Raw genomic sequence first — 17,767 nt, 5'->3', positions numbered from 1 at the left:
GACTCCCAAGGCTGTACTTTGAGATGCATTAGTGTACTAGGCTGTGGGGTTGCACGACTTGGGTTCATGTCCTAGCTCTACCACCTAATGATTATATTCTTACAAAGATACTTAGCATCTCTGAGCTTTAGTTAGTTGTCCTTAAAATGAGAATGATAATACCAATGAAAGTAAATGTGAGAGGTACAGGTATAGCAGTTTTTAAAAACTATTGCTTAATATCTTAAAATGTGGATAAACCAGTTTATTCAGCGATTCTTCCACTTCCCCACTGATAGACATTTAGTCTTTTTTCTAATTATTTTTAGTATTATAACCATCACTATTATGAATAACCTTATATGCAGCTCCACATGTGTGACACTTTCTATACAATACTGTGAGGTGAACTACTGTTTGTCCAAAGGAAAAGAAGTCATTATATCAAAAAGACACCTGTATGTGTATGTTTATCGCAGCACAATTTACAATGGCAAAGATATGGAACCAATCTCAGTACCCATCAACCAATAAGTGGATAAAGAAAATGTATATATACACCATGGAATACTACTCAGCCATAAAAAAGAATGAAATAATGTATTTTGTAGCAACTTGGATGGAGCTGAAGGCCATTATTCTAAGTGAAGTAACTCAGGAATGAAAAACCAAATACTGGATGTTCTTACTTATAAGTGGGAGCTAAGCTATGTCATGCAAAGGCATACAGAGTGGTATAATGGACATTGGAGACTCAGAAGGGGAGAGGGAAGGAGGGGGATAAGGAATAAAAAACTACATATCAGTTTCAGTATACACTACTCGAGTGATGGGTGCACTGAAATCTCTGACTTCACCAATATACAATTCATCCATGTAACCAAAAACCACTTGAGCCCCAGAAGCTATTGAAATAAAAAAATATTTATTAAAAGATAAAATAAATAAATAAAGTACAAGAGAAAAAAGATAAATACTGAGAGGTGAATTTCTAGGTCAAATATGCACATTTTAAATTATTTTCATAGAAACTTGCTGATTGCCATCTAGTATAACTTTAACAATATATACTCCTAATACCAATGTTTGCAAGTATGCATTTTTCCCACATCCTTTAAAACACATTTTAATCAGCCTTTACAATTTTTGTTGCTCTGATGGGTATAAAATGGTATCACATTTTGGTTTAAATACCCATTTCTTTGATTATTACCAAGGCTGGGGGCAGTTCATATGTTTACCGGTCACTTCTAGTGACTTTCCTTATTGATATCCTTCACCTATTTTTCTGTTGGGTTTTTATCTTTAATGATCACAGAGGTTTATTCTGTATGCTGGATATTAATCCTTTTATGCTACAAATATTTTTCCTTTTACCTGTCTTTTAACTTTGCTTTTATATTGTTTGCAGAACAGAAGGTATTTATTTTAATATAGATTAATTTATCTCTATGCCTTTTGTGTCATATTAAAACAGCCTTTCCTACCTCAAGGTTGTCAACATTTAATGTTTTACAGTTTTAATTTTTTGTACTTTAATCCATCAGAAATTTATTTTTTTGAATTATATGAAGGCATAAATTATTTTTTTCTTTTCTTTTGTAAATTGTGTCACACACTTTATTTACCTTTTCTAAATGAGTAACCTGATGTATAGAAAGTCATTTTTTTTTGTAATTTCTTTATTTTGCTATAACTTCTTTTTTTTTTTTTTCGAGACGGAGTCTCGCTCTGTCGCCCAGGCTGGAGTGCAGTGGCGCGATCTCGGCTCACTGCAAGCTCCACCTCCAAGGTTCACGCCATTCTCCTGCCTCAGCCTCTCCGAGTAGCTGGGACTACAGGCGCCTGCCACCACGCCTGGCTAATTTTTTTGTATTTTTAGTAGAGACGGGGTTTCACCGTGGTCTCGATCTCCTGACCTCGTGATCTGCCCGCCTCAGCCTCCCAAAGTGCTGGGATTACAAGCGTGAGCCGCCACGCCCGGCCTTTGCTATAACTTCAAATTAACAGAAGGTTAGTTACTAAAATAGTACAAGGACCTCCTGTATTAGTCTGTTCTCACACTGCCATAAAGAACTCCCAGAGAATGGTTAATTTATGAAGAAAAGAAGTTTAATTGACTCACAGTTCCATAGGCTGTACAGGAAGCATGGCTAGGAGGCCTCAGGAAACTTACAATCTTGATAGAAGGTAAAGGGGAAGCAAGCATGTCTTACCATGGTGGAGTAGGAGAGACAGACAGCAAAGGGGGAAGTGCTACACACTTTTAAACAACCAGATCTCATGAGAACTCACTATCATTAGAGCAGCAAGGGGGGAATTTGCCCCCATGATCCAATCACCTCCCACCAGGTCCCTCCCCCAACATTGGGGATTACAATTCAACATGAGATTTGGGTGGGGACACAGAGACAAACCATATCATTCCATCATTCTACTCCTAGCCCCTCCCAAATCTTATCTTTCCACATTTCAAAACCAATCACGCCTTCCAACAGTCTCCTAAAGTCTTAACTCACTCCAGCACTAACTCAGAAGTTCAAGTCCAAAGTCTCATCTGAGACAAGGCAAGTCTCTTCCACCTATGAGCTTGTAAAATCAAAAACAAGTTTGTTACTTCCAAGATACAATGGGGGTACAGGCATTGGGTAAATGCTCCCATTCCAAATGGAAGAAATTGGCCAAAGCCAAGGGGCTACAGGCCCCATGCAAGTTCAAAACCCAACAGGGCAGTCATTAAATCTTAAAGCTCCAAAATAATCTCCTTTGACTCCATGTCTCACATCCAGGGCATGCTGATTCAAGGGGTGGGTTCCCACAGCCTTGGGCAGCTCTGCCTCTGTGGCTTTGTAGGGTACAGCCCCTGGGGGTGCTTTCACGGGCTGGCATTGAGTGGCTGTGGCTTTTCCAGGTGCACAGTGCAAGTTGTTGGTGGATCTACCATTCTGGGGTCTGGAGGATGGTGGCCCTCTTCTCATAGTTCCACTAGGCAGTGCCCTAGTGGGGACTCTGTGTGGGGCTTCCAACCCCACATTTCTCCTCCACACTGCCCTAGTAGAGGTTCTTCATGAGGGCTCTGCCCCTGCAGTAGACTTCTGCCTGGATATCCAGGCATTTCCAGCCATCCTGTGAAATCTAGGCAGAGGTTCTCAAGCCTCAACTCCTGCCTTCTGGGCACCCATAGGCCCAACAACACATGGAAGCCACCACTTGGGGCCTGCATCCTCTGAAGCAATGGCCCAAGCTGTGCCTTGGTCCCTTTTAGCCATGGCGAGAGCTGGAGCAGCTGAGACACAGAGCCAAAGGACATGGGGGCCATGTCCCAAGGCTGCACAGAGCAGTAGGGCCCTGCGCCTGGCCCACAAAACTCTTTTCTCTCTTGGCCTCAGGGCCTGTAATGGGACGGGCTGCTGCAAAGGTCTCTGACATGCCCTGGAGACATTTCCCCCCTCCATTGTCTTGGATATTAACATTTGGCTTCTCTTCGCTTATGGAAATTTCTGCAGCCTTGAATTCCTCCCAGAAAATGGTTTGTTTTCCACCACATGGTTTCACTGCAAATTTTACAACCTTTCATACTGTTTCCCTTTTAAATATAAGTTCCAGTTTCATACCATCTCTTTGCAAATGCATATGAGCATACACTGTTAGAAGCAGCCAGGCCACATCTTGAACACTTTGCTGCTTAGAAATCCTTCTGCCAGATACCCTAAATCATCTCTCTCAAGTTGAAAGTTCCATAAATCCCTAGAGCAGGGGCACAATGCTGCCAGTCTCTGATAAAGCATAGCAAGAGTGACTTTACTCCAGTTCCCAATAAGTTCCTCATCTCCATCTGAAACCACCTCAGTATGGACTTCACTGTTTGCATCGCTATCAGCATTTTGGTCAAAACTATTGAAGAAGTCTCTAGGAAGTTCCTAACTTTCCCTCGCCTTTCTGTCTTCTTCTGAGCCCTCCAAACTGTTCCAATCTCTGCCTGTTACCCAGTTCCAAAGTTGCTTTGACATTTTCAGGTATCTTTATAGCAATGCCCCACTTCTCTGGTAACAATTTTCTGTGTTTGTTTGTTCTCACATGGCTATAAAGAACTACCTGAAACTGGGTACTTTATGAAGAAAATAGGTTTAATTGACTCACAGTTCTGCAGGCTGTACAGTAAGCATGGCTGGGAGGCCTCAGGAAACTTACAATCATGGTGGAAGGTGAGGGGAAGCAAGCACATCTTACCATGGCAAAGCAGGAGAAAGTGAAGGCAGAAGTGCTACACACTTTTAAACAACCAGATCTCATGAGAGCTCAGTCACTTTCAGGAGAACAGCAAGGGGGAAATTTGCCCCCATGATCCGATCACCTCCCACCAGGTCCCTCCCCCAACACTGGGGATTACAATTCAACATGAGATTTGGGTGGAGACACAGAGCCAAACCATATCACCTCCTATATATCCTCTACGCACCTATACTTCCTTCTTTTGATACTTGAATGGTTTCATTTTCTAAATTTAGTACTCCTATATATTTTGAGTTTATCTTGATAACCTTGTGACAATATGACGTATAGACACAAATTTATCTTTTCCCAAGTTCTATCTAGTTGTCCCAACACCATTTATTTAAAAAACTCATCTTTTCCTCAATGACTTTTGCTGTCACTTTATTACATATTAGATTTCCATATGCATTTGGGTATATTTCTGGGCTTTTTATACTCTTCCATCATTTTATCTATTTAAATACAACATTACACCATTTTAATTATAGAAGTTCTACAGTATATTTTAATATCTGGTAAGGGGCAAGTCCCTCCCCTCAACCCTTATTGCTTATTGGTAGAAGACTTTTAGAAGGAAGTTTTCTGGATGCTGATTTTTTAAAGTTATCTCAATAAATAGTTCTGATGAATGTGATCTTTTCCCTAGAGCTGAAATATGCTAATACCGTGATGCGCTTTGATTATGTCTGGCTTCGAGACCACTGCCGCTCAGCATCGTGCTACAACTCTAAGACTCACCAGCGCAGCCTGGATCCTGCCAGTGTGGATTTATGTATCAAGCCAAAGACCATTCATCTGGATGAGACCACACTCTTTTTTACTTGTGAGTGGACAGGAGACTTGATCTTCTTTGGGGGTACTCTTCTGAAGGACAGTTATTTTGTGGAAAATGGTTTGTTCCCTTCAAAAATAATTAATTAGTTACTTTTCTTTTTTTCTTGTTTTGGAAGGATTTTTTGAAACATTTTATTTTTCTCTTCAAATAAAATTGTTACAATCCACAGCTAACATTATACTTAATAGTGAGACTGAATGCTTTCCCTCTAAGACAGGGAACATGGCAAGGATGCCCACTCTTACCACTATTATTTAACATCCACTCTCACCACTCTTATTTATCATAGTACTGAAAATTCTATTATAGTAAGTCAAGAAAAGTTAATAAAATTCGTACATAAAACTCTTTATTTGCAGATACATGACAGCCCAACATAGACTACCTCAAGTAATCTATAATAAAACTATGAAAACTAATAAATGACTTCAGTAAGGTCAGAGGACACAAGATCAACACACAAAAATCAATCATATTTCTATATACTTAAACATGCAGAAACTGAAATGAAAAATGGCCATTTCAATAGCTTCAAATAAATTTAAATATTTAGGTATAATCTAACAATATATATATAGGATCTGTATTATAAAAATTATTAAATGCTGATGAAAGAAATCAAAGAAGACATAAATACATGGAGAAACAAATCATGTTCATGGATTGGAAGACTCAACATAGTAATGATGTCAGTTTTCTCCAAATTGATCTATAGTTTTAATGCAATTCCTGTCAAAATATAAGCAAGATTTTTTTATAATTATTAACAAGCTTGCTCTAAAATTTAAATGGAAATATACAGGCCCTAGGAGAGCCAACACAATTTTGAAAATGAAGAATTAAGTGGGAAGAAATCACTTCCTGATGTTAAGACTGCAGTAATCAAGACAATGTGGTATTGGTGGAGGGACAGATACATAGATCAATGGAATAGAATAGAGAACCCAGAAATAGATCCACAGAAATATAGTCAACTTATCTTTGGCAAAAGTGCAAAAGACATTCAATGGAGGAAGGATAGGCTTTTCAATAATTGGTGCCGGAGCAATTGGACATCCATAATGAAAAAATAAAAGAACCTCAACTCAAGTCTCACACCTTATATAAAAACCAACTCATAGTAGATTGTGGACTTAAATGTAAAACATAAAACTATAAAACTTCAAGAAAAGAACATATGAGAACATCTTAAGGTCCTGACTGGTGCTAGGACTAAATAACTCTTAAAACTCGGCATAAAAAACAAGCAATACAATTTAAAAATGGATAAAAGATATGCTCGGACATTTTCCTGAATAGGATATACAGATGGCGAATAAACACATGAAAAGATGTTCAACATTATTAGCTGTTACAGAAATGAAAGTTAATATCACAATGAGATTGCACTACATACCTATCAGAATGACTACATTAAAAAACAGTGACTACACCAAATACTAGAGAAGATGCAGAGAAATTCTATCACTCATACATTGCTTATGGGAATGTAAAATGGTACACTCTGGAAAACAGTTTGGTAATTTCTTAAAAAAAAAAAAAACTAAACATGCAACCCAGAAATCACACTTCTGGGCATTTATCCCAAAGAAATGAAAACTTACGTTCACATAAAACCCTGTATATTAATGTTCACATCAGCCTTATTTGTAATAGCCAAGAACTGGAAACTACCCAATGGGTGAATGGTTAAACAAACCATCCATACAATAAAATCCTACTCAGCAATTTTATTGGAACGAACTAATGATACGTAACTTGGAAGAACCTCAATTACATTATGCTGAAGTGAAAAAGCCAATCTGCATGATTTCATGTATGTAACAGTCATGAAATAACATAATTATAGATATAGAGAACAGATTATTGGTTGCCAAGAGTTAAGGATGCGGGGGTAGAAGGTGGCAGATGTAGCTGTAAAAGGGTAACACGAAGGAGTCATACGGTTGAGTATCTTGATTGTGGTGGTGGTTACACAAAGTTACACATGTAATTACACTGTGTAGAGCTATGCACACAAATGAATATATGTTTAACTGGTTAAATCTGAATAAACCCAATGGATTGTACCAATACCACTTTCTTGGTTTGGGTATTGTAGTGGGGTTATATAACATGTTAACATCAAGGAAGGGGAAGAGCTCATGGGACTTTCCTACACATTTCTTTTCAACATCCTGTGAATCTATTACCTCCAAATAAAAAAGTTAAAAAGCATTGGAGGAAAAAACATGCTTACGATGCATACATTGACTACTAATTTCTCTACAATAGAAAAAAAAATGCTATAGAAAGGTTTATTTAAAAACAGGCAAAATATTAGCAAAATGTATGCCAAAGACTAAATATCCTTAATATGTAAGGTGCTTTTGCTAAATTGTAAGAAAAGTACAATTGTTCCAATAGAAAAATGTGAGAAAGGACTGAACAGACAAATCATTAAAGCAGGAGTCAGCAAACATTTTCTATAAAGAGCCAGATGGTAAATATTTTTAAACTTTGTGGGCTATATGAGTGAATGGAGCTATAGACAATATGTAACAAAATGGACAGCATGTGTTCTGAAACAAGCATTACAAACCCAAGCACCAGATTTGACTCATAAACCATAGTTTGGTAGTCCCTGCATTAAAGAAACATAGATGTCTAACAAATATAGAAAGTATTCTTATTAGCCTTATTAGTAAGCAAATACGTTAAAATTATTACAAGATAGCAGTTCCACTTTAGTTACCAAATTAGAAAAAAATGTATTTTAAAAATAAGAATACTCCATTTTGATGGACACATATGTACTATTGGAGGGAATGAAGATAAGTAGACTTTCTAAAAAGTAATTTGATTATGTATATCAGAACTCTTAAAACTTTATATCTTTGAAATTTCTAAATACAAAGATGCAAACTTTTAAGAAATGTAATATACATTCTATTTCTAAATTATAGAAATATGGTTAAAGATGATCACTAATAAATAATAGGAAAATTTTTAAAAATAAATGTACATACCCAGAAGAACAGATGGGTTAGGTAAATCTTGGTAATGTATATTTTATAAGCTTTAAAATTTAATTTTAATGAAGGTTGAATTTTTTAAATGATAAAATTTAATTTTAAACATTGTTAAAATGTTAAGTGACAATGGCAGAGTCCCAAATTTTATATATATATAAATTACATAAACTATATTTATATACATAAATTACATAAAATAAGAGAATGTACAGAAAAACTGGAAGGAATGATGCCAGGCTGTCAATCATAGTTTCATCTGGGTGACAGAATGATAAACATGGTGACTTTTAATTTCCTCATACCTTTTTATGCTTTCCAAATTATCCAGAGTGTGATACTTTTTTATCAAGGGGAGGGAGGAAAAGAGAGAGACAAGTAAAAAGGAGAGACAAGTTGTCAACATAAGTCTTTCACTCCTTCTGCTGCTTCCTTTGCTTATCCTGAAGATTTTCTAAAGCATTTCGGGGTTGGTTTTCAACATTTTTTGGGTGGGGTGTGCACAGCAGGTGAAGCCACTTACAAAGTAATTGTATTGTATTGTGTTGATGTCATATAATTAGACAGCAATGTCCTGTATCATGTAGAAGAGGAAGGCAGCATAGAATAGTACTGAACTTGTAGCAGCAAGAAGGTGGGGTTCTAGTTTCACCTATAGTACTTAGTTGTGTGATCTTGAGTGAGTCACTGACTTTTTCTCCATCTCTAAAATAAAGATTAGCCCCTTCTAGCTCAAACATTCTGAGTTCCTATATAGATGGAAGACAGGGATGGGGGCAAGGGGAGAGAGTGCCAAGTAGGTTTGTAAAAGCCTACTTGGATTATCATTCTTTGATGACTTGATGAATTTTCCAGAAGGTCTTTTACTATGTAACTATAATTCTGTAAACTTATTTAGCCTCTGGGAAGATTTATTTGTTCATTCATTTATTCATGCGTACCACTCAAACCACACATATTTCTTTCTCAGAAACATTCTAGGCACTCATTTTAATTTGGTTTCATAAACAATACAGTACTGGATAACTGATTGCTAGGAAAAAGATTCTTAACTAGTTGTAACCAATTACAAATATTGACATTATTTGTAATTATTATTTTAGTGCCTTTTATTTTTCCCCTTAAAAGGGCCAGATGGTCATGTGACTAAATATGATTTGAATTGGCTGGTGAAAAACAGCTATGAAGGGCAGAAACAAAAAGTCATCCAGCCTAGAATACTATGGAATGCTGAAATCTACCAGCAAGCCCAAGTTCCATCTGTAGATTGCCAGAGCTTCTTAGAAACCAATGAGGGACTGAAGAAGTTTCTGCAAAACTTTCTGCTCTATGGAATTGCATTTGTAGAAAATGTCCCTCCCACTCAAGAGCACACAGAGAAGTTGGCAGAAAGGATCAGCTTAATCAGGTAATTCATTTGTTTCCTAAAATCCACAGTACTATAATTAATTTCCAGAGTATGAACACCAATAAATGTAACAGGTATGGTCACCCTCATTTTCAATCCAGAATATTTTGTAGCATGAATAAGGGACTCTCACTTGCAGTACTTTATTTGAGGTCTGGATTTCTAATCTCTAAATACACTTATGTGTAAAATATAATGATGACTGCAGAGTCGTTGGTAATATGTTTCTAGCCCAGTGATCCCAAGTGACAGGTATTATTGTACACTGGAAAAAAACACTGACTGTAAGGAGAACTGGATAGTAGTCTGAGTTCTACCATCAAGTAGTTGTGTGACCATAAGCATGTCCATTACACACACACACACACACACACACACACCCTCGACCCCCACTGTCCTCTATTTTCCCATCTGTTCAATTTGACCTTCTATGATTCCTATGGCTTGATTCAGAGACTGATTGTTAATAACACTGCCTTAAAAGGCTATATAGCATTCAGCCAGCACATTCCCACCCATTATTTTCTTTTAATTATTATAGTAACCCTGATCAGTGTGTGTTTTGTCCCCGTTTTACTGCTGAGGCACTGACACTCAAATATACCAAGTGTCTTGCCCAGGAGTGCTCTACTAGTAAACGATAGAACTTGAATTCAAATAGCCCGGGTTTCCTAATCCTAAATACATTGTTTTTTTCATTACCATTACGCACTTCTGGGTGGTATATAGAGTGATCTTCTATAGTATTAAGTGTGATGTCAACCTACTTTATTATAATTAGTACTTTCGTTTTACTTAATAAGATCCAGATATAGCTCATTTTGTAGTAGATAGTATGCTGGGTCTTCCGCCCTGTGCTGGGAGAGCATAATTAACAGCATCTGTGAGCCATTCAGTTTGAATCACAGTTTGGGAACTTTCAAGTGAAAGAAACCGTGCTGGTAAGTGATAAATTGAGACAGCTTTAGGGATGATAGTTCAAAAGGAAGAGCATTTCCTATTTGAACTTCAAGGGTTCAGAAAATAAGATGAACTTTGAAAGCTAAAGAATTAAAGTGACCTTTAGTCAGATTTGAGCCCACCAGGAAAATAATTACAAAATCAAAATACATGATGTATACTTCAAGGAGAGACACAACAACAATGGTACAGCAAGTCTCACTAAATACTTGCTAACACAAACTATCCTTTTTTCTTTATTCCTCCATGTCCAAAAGATGAGTGAGGATCTACATTAATCACTTCTGTGTCTTATAAAGAATATGAGAACTCTTCAGTCATCCTTGCAAATTGGATTATCCAAAATATTAGGAAATGGCCACCATTATTGAAAAAATGGTACTAATAAAAGACAACAGCTATAAAAATAGTAAATAAAGTTAAGAAATCACTTCTAGAAGCAGCTGTATCATCTTTTTCTGTGAAAGAAAGGTGAGCATAGAAAAGAACCTTGAATTTATGAAGGCTATGAAAACTAGGCACATAATCAGAGTGGGATGATTCTCTAAGCTTTCATAATACAATATTATACTTCCACAGTTTTCTCCGCAACTTTCTAGAATGTTAATAAGTGACAGAATTGTCAAGACTAGCATGTTCAACTGTCATTTTCACCTCATGGATGAAATTCTGGAGCCAAAAAAATCTATTGTTATTTGTGAGTAACTAAAGAAGGTATTGGAAAGAGTTTTGAAAGACAAGAATGAACATTTCAAATAGCTAACAGGCCTTTCTTTATTTCATCTAACAGAGAAACCATTTATGGGAGGATGTGGTATTTCACTTCAGACTTCTCCAGAGGTGACACTGCATACACCAAGCTAGCTCTGGATCGGCACACTGACACTACCTATTTTCAAGAGCCCTGTGGGTAGGTGGATTAGACTTTTACAGTGTAAGGTCTTTATATGTGATAGTCTTGAGTGGTTTCTTAATTATTTTCCATTCTGTTTGAACCAAGATCATATCTACTGCTGCGGATTTGTATGACTTTCTTTCTCTTCCCCTAGAAACATGATCATTTTGAAATACCTTAACTCAGTTTTTAGATTCTGTATTAGGCCATTCTTACATTGCTATAAATAAATAAATAAATACCTGAGACTGGGTAATTTATAAAAAAAAAAAGAGATTTAATTGTCTCATGGTTCTGCAGGCTATACAGAAAGCATAACAGCATCTTCTTCTGGGGAGGCCTCAGAGAGCTTCCAATCATGGTGGAAGGTGAGTGGGGAGCAAACAGTTCACATGGCAAAAACAGGAGCAAGTGACAGAGAGTCAGGGAGGAGGTGCCACACAATTTTAAACAGCCAGCTGTCACAGGAACTCACTCACTATCTGAAGACAGCACCAAGCCATCAGTTATCCACCTCCATGACCTAAACACTTCCACCAGGCCCTACCTCCAGCATTGGAGATTACAATTCAACATGAGATTTTGGTGGGGATAAATATCCAAACTATATCAGACTCCTAGGAATAAAATAGTTTTAAGTGATTGAAAACTCATCTTACTATATAAATGGAGTCCTAATTTTGTTAATTATTAAAATGTAATTTTACATTTTTCAAAGTAATTATAAATTATCCCCCAAAAAGTATTGCCTAACCATTAGTTTTGGAATTTGTACAGATTTCTTGCATTTAGTTATTAACATATTGTAAAATGGTCGTCATGCAAACACAGCTGCTTTGAGTATGGCATTAAGAAGAATTTGAATCTGATTTACAAGAAGTTGGAGAGGAGGAATGATGGAAGAATAACTTCTTCACATGGAATAAGATGCTTTTGAGCCAAAGATGATACATACTATACTCAGTTTTCCTACCATTTGCTCTTCAGTAGAGGCACCTCTGTGGTTATTCTGTGTTCTTGATCTTGCTTCTGCATATAGATGGTGAGCCTGAGACACAAAGATATGAGTAAAATGAGTGCACATAGATTTATGGAGACTATATGAGAGGATGATAATATGCAATTGCTCATGGTTACACTGATTTCCTTTAAGGGTTTGTAACTTAAGAATGTTTGATTCAGGGAAGGAAGAACAAAGCAGCTTTTAGATATCCTGATAAATGTTATCAATATATGGAGAGATCAACAACCCTGCATCCTCATTCTAGTGGATACAGAAGGAAAAAAAGAGGAAATGGGATAAGAAGCAGCTGTACAGGGGTTGAGGTTCAAATACTGACTAGCTCTTCCCATTATGACCAACACCAGAGATAAACAACTGTTTGTGGCTTTAGTTTAATTGTTTGTAATCAATGGCAAGGACCAAGTAGATTAGCAGTATGGTAATAGCACTTAAGAATTCAGGCTATGGCATCAACCAGACCCAGATTTGCATCCCAGCCTCAACATGTATTAGATTTGTGATCTTGGACAAGTAACTTAATTTCTCTGTGCTTCAGTTTTCTCATCTGTAAAATGGGACTAGTAATAAAACCTATCCATTAGCATTGCTAAGGAATTAAATTATATGATCATACTGCCTGACACAAACTAAGTGTTCAATAAATATTAGCTATAATTTTCATCATTTTATTCATTTTAATCACCATCTTCATTGTTATATGCTTTGCTCTCTCTAAAGCTACCTTTGCTCTAGATCTCATCCTTTCCAGCCTTCTTGGGGATTTCTCTCTCCTCTATCTTCAGCCTTTCCATACCTATTGACTCCTTCTTATCAGCCTCCCATATCTTAATTCTCTATTTTTGTACTTCCTTGGACTCTATCTCCGTTTAGCTACAGCCATGTTTTTTTCTTCCACTTCATGGATAAGAATAATAGCTACATTCAATATATTTTCATTCTCACTTCCCATTTACTCCTCAAACCCATAGGCATCTAGTTTTCCCAACCCACCCCTCACTGCAATTAAAGTTACTCTCTCTAACGTCACCAGCAACTAATTGTCATATCCAGTGTGTACTGTCATCTTACTTGATCCCTGAGACATACCATAAACCACTACTAAATTTCTTAAATATTCCTTCTTTCCTAGTTTTCTTCCTATATATCTGACCATTTTTCCTCAGCCTCCTTTGCTGGCTTCTTTTGTCTGTTTCCTAAATATTATTGTTCCTCAAGGTTTTCTCCTTATCCCTCTTTTCTTACTTGAAATGATCTCTCCAAATGACCTCTTCCATGCTCTTGGCTTTAGCTATCACTTGTAACAAAATCCACCTCTCTTCCTTAAACATCTTTAACTGGTAACTAAATAACCCTGACCTAGAAGTTTCACAGAAATTTCAATATGGCCAGGCTTACCTTTCTCTTTTTAATTGTATTTATATTATATTAGATTGTCCTTGATTTTACTCCTTCTATCTTTTTATTTCTTATTTTAATTTGCTTTTTACTTTTTCTTAGTTTTGTGTATTTGATTAAATTATTATTAATTTTATTTTCCCTCATAAATTTGAAAATTCTACCTTAGTTTTCCATTCAACTAATAGTCACCTTACCTTTCCCTGTTAACATATTCAGACATATATGATTAGCTGTGCTAACATGCCTCTAAACTGAACTCCTTCCTCAACCTCTCATACTTCCTCATTATCATTCAATAGCATATCTGTCTGTAATCTCGGTCTTAGTAAATAGCATTATCATTTTTCAGGTGCCCAAGTGAGAAACCTGGAGTTATTCTAGATTCTTGCCTGTCCTTCAGTTATCAAATTCTGCTACTTCTACCTCGGTATCTCTCAGGTGTGTCTTCTTCTCTATAACGCCCCTTTCTGAGTTCAAGCTCTCAGTATTTTTCTTTACTATTTCAGTTATTCAAGTTGGTTTCCAAGTTTTTTGTCACGTTGCTTCTCACCAGTCCATGTTCCACACTATCAACATAATGGACTCTTTAAAATATGGATATGGCCGTAGAGTTTCACAGTTTAAAATCATTTTGTGGTTCTCTGTGCTATGCCAATAGGAACTTCTTACTCCTTGTTGTTTTACGTTGGTATCTTTGGTCATGCTTTCTCTCCGCCTAGAATGCCTTCTTCTCATCTCAATCTCCTTCTACTCCAATTCTTGGTCATTCTTTAAGATTAGTCAAAACAATTTTCATTCTTCTCCAAAACATTTCTTTATACAACACCCCACTAGAACAGATCATTCCTTTGTTTATGACCCCACTATATCTTGTATGCAACTTTATTATAATACCTATCATATTTTATTTGGTATTTATTTGCTTTAGCTCTCTTAATAGACTATGAGCTTCTTGAAAATATAGGTTATATATTATTCATGCCTGTATTCCCAGGGCCCAGCACATATAAGCTTCAATATATGTTAGATATGTTTAGAAGAAACCTCTAGTGGCATTAATATTTCAAAACGCAAAAAAGTACAACTGCCTATGAGGGAAAAACAATTAGGAAATGAAAAGAAAATGACAAGTAGGTTCAGTAATCATTTTATATATAATTTCTAGAATTTTGATATGTTCTCTCTTCCACTGAACAGAAGAATTTTCTTTTCTCTCTTTAGCATTCAAGTGTTTCATTGTCTTAAGCATGAAGGAACTGGTGGCAGGACACTGCTAGTAGATGGATTCTATGCAGCAGAACAGGTACTTCAAAAGGCACCTGAGGAATTTGAACTCCTCAGTAAAGTGCCATTGAAGCATGAATATATTGAAGATGTTGGAGAATGTCACAACCACATGATTGGGATTGGGCCAGTCTTAAATATCTACCCATGGAATAAAGAGCTGTATTTGATCAGGTGAGTACCAAAGAACTATCCCCAATTGTAATATATTTGCCAAAGATTAGCCTTCTAACATAACAAAAATCCCTAAGATTCTTATATCTGCTACATTTTAATCTTGCTTTTCCATAGCTTTTTATTATCAAACAGTTTGTATTCTTCTTATAATTCCCATGGAATAATAAATAGCCACCAACCAAAGAATACTAGGTTTATTTTGGGGGTGGGGCCAAATATTACAGGTAGTATTTTTTAAATGAAAACATTATTAAATGAAAAAGTTATTGAATTATCCTCAGTGACCAAACAACATTTATATATCTAGCCCAGATTTATGCAAAGCTCTTGACCAGGGTATTCAATTGACTACTGATATCACAACTTAGATATATTTTTTTTTATTATTATACTTTAGGTTTTAGGGTACATGTGCACAATGTGCAGGTTTGTTACATATGTATCCATGTGCCGTGTTGGTTTGCTGCACCCATTAACTCGTCATTTAGCATTAGGTATATCTCCTAATGCTGTCCTTCCCCCCTCCCCCCACCCCACAATAGTCCCCGGAGTGTGATGTTCCCCTTCCTGTGTCCATGGGTTCTCATTGTTCAATTCCCACCTATGAGTGAGAACATGCGGTGTTTGGTTTTTTGTCCTTGCGATAGTTTACTGAGAATGATGGTTTCCAGTTTCATCCATGTCCCTACAAAGGACATGAACTCATCATTTTTTGTAGAATATAAAACATATCATATTCAAACGTGAACTCATCACTTCCACTCATTTTAAACCTACTTCACTTGTTTTCCCATTTTCATTGAATGATACCACCATCCACTAAGTTTCCCAAGCAATAAACCAAACATATTTAATTTTTCCCTCTCCCTTATATTACATAACCAGTCTTATCAACTCACTCTCCTATATTTTTCTCAAACTATCCCCTGCTTTCTATCTACAATGCCTCTTCTTGCAGTGAGAACACTCTTCTTTCCCATGGCTAAAGTTGTAACTGACGTCCTTGCTTCCATTGTGAGCCCTCTTCCATTAATTTTTCATGCTGTAGCTAGAACATTCTTTCTGAAACACAAGTCTTATCTTTTGCTCGCATGTTAAGATCCTTCTAAACCTCCCCAGTGTCTTTCAGAGAAAGACTAGAATCCTTCCTTATGGCTTTTAAGGTTCTGTATGATCTGATCCCTTCTTACTCTTCTAGCATGTAATTCATGTTTTCCATACATTCTTCCCTAGCTATACCAAACTGCTTTGGGTTTCTGGAGCCAATTATTTTGCATCTTGCAGCCAAGCTTTTTACTATGCATTTTTGCAGATGGATTGCCCCTCCTGCTTCTGCTTATTCCAAGCAACCTGTTACTGTGCATTAATTCAGTTTACTCAGTAAATATTTCATGAGCATCTACCAAGAGTCATGCTCTGTTCTTGACACTGCAGATGAAACTGTAAGCACAATAGACAAAAATTCCTGGCCATCTTGGAATTCTCATTATAGTGACAAGAGAGTAATTAAAAATAAATAAGCAAATATATAATATATCAAATGGTGATAAGTACTAGGGAAAAACAAAAAAGCAGGGAAGGAGATATGGGTTGAAGAGGCAGGGTGAAGATAGCTGTAAAACTTGACATACTACAAAGAGTACAGGCTTTGTAATCAGAAGGAGTTCAGTGTGAAATCCTGACTGCCATTTATTGATTTTTGGCCTTGGACAAGTCACTTAACCTGCTAGTCATGAGTTTCCAGTTACAATAATAATACCTTCTGTGCCCACTTGTTGTGAAGTTAAAAATAAATTGTTATCCTTACCTTTACCCCTGGCTTGTAGTAGGAACTGTGTAAATATTAATTTACTTCCCTTGGATAAGTTCCTCTGGGAAACTCTCCCTCTGTTGTCTCTCATATATCTAAGTGCCTAAAACAATGAGTAGTAACTCAGTATTTTCCCAATATTTTATTATGAACATTTCTAAACATACAGAAAAGTTGAAAATATTTAACACAGAAAAGCTATAGACTTACATCTAGATTCTACCATTAAGATATTTCTATAGGTCCACTCATGTTACTGCAAAACACACAACTTCATTATTTTTTATGGTTGCATAGTATTCCACGTAAATGTAAAATGTAGATGGGTAGATGCCCAGTAGTGAGATTGCTGGATCAAATGGTAGTTCTATGTTTAGTTCTTTGAGAAATCTCCATACTGTTTTCCATAAACGTGATAACTTACATTCCCACTAACAGTGCATAAGCATTACTTTTTTCTCCACATCCTCACCAACGTCTGTTGTTTTTTGATTTTTAAATAATAGCTATTCTGACTGGTGTAGGATAGTATTGTGTGGTTTTAATTTGCATTTCTCTGATAATTAGTGATATTGAGCATCTTTCATATGTTTGTTGGCCACTTGTATGTCTTTCAAAAAACACTCATTCATGCCCTTTGCCTACTTTTTAATGGCGTTACTTGTTTTTGTTTTTGTTTTTGTTTTTTCTTGTTGAGTTGTTGGAGTTTCT

At 36.4% G+C, this 17,767-nt stretch overlaps 1 protein-coding gene across 2 annotated transcripts in view; it reads left to right on the top strand.

The window, feature by feature from the left end:
• Nucleotides 1–17,767, top strand: part of TMLHE (trimethyllysine hydroxylase, epsilon) — a 101,525-nt gene that overhangs the window by 73,435 nt on the left and 10,323 nt on the right. For both annotated transcript variants that reach the window (XR_004028683.1, XM_030806673.1), the window contains exons 3-6: nt 4,901–5,077; nt 9,229–9,508; nt 11,259–11,378; nt 15,007–15,243. Coding sequence is in view for 1 of the 2 variants with exons in the window: in XM_030806673.1 (XP_030662533.1) it covers nt 4,901–5,077; nt 9,229–9,508; nt 11,259–11,378; nt 15,007–15,243 (814 nt within the window). In the remaining variant the exon portion in view is untranslated. The remainder of the gene's footprint in view (nt 1–4,900; nt 5,078–9,228; nt 9,509–11,258; nt 11,379–15,006; nt 15,244–17,767) is intronic.

This window comes from Nomascus leucogenys, chromosome X (assembly GCF_006542625.1).
Source record: "Nomascus leucogenys isolate Asia chromosome X, Asia_NLE_v1, whole genome shotgun sequence".
Taxonomy (NCBI): domain Eukaryota; kingdom Metazoa; phylum Chordata; class Mammalia; order Primates; family Hylobatidae; genus Nomascus; species Nomascus leucogenys.
The sequence above is the reverse complement of the archived record's forward strand: the minus strand, read 5'-3'. Positions and strand labels throughout refer to the sequence as shown.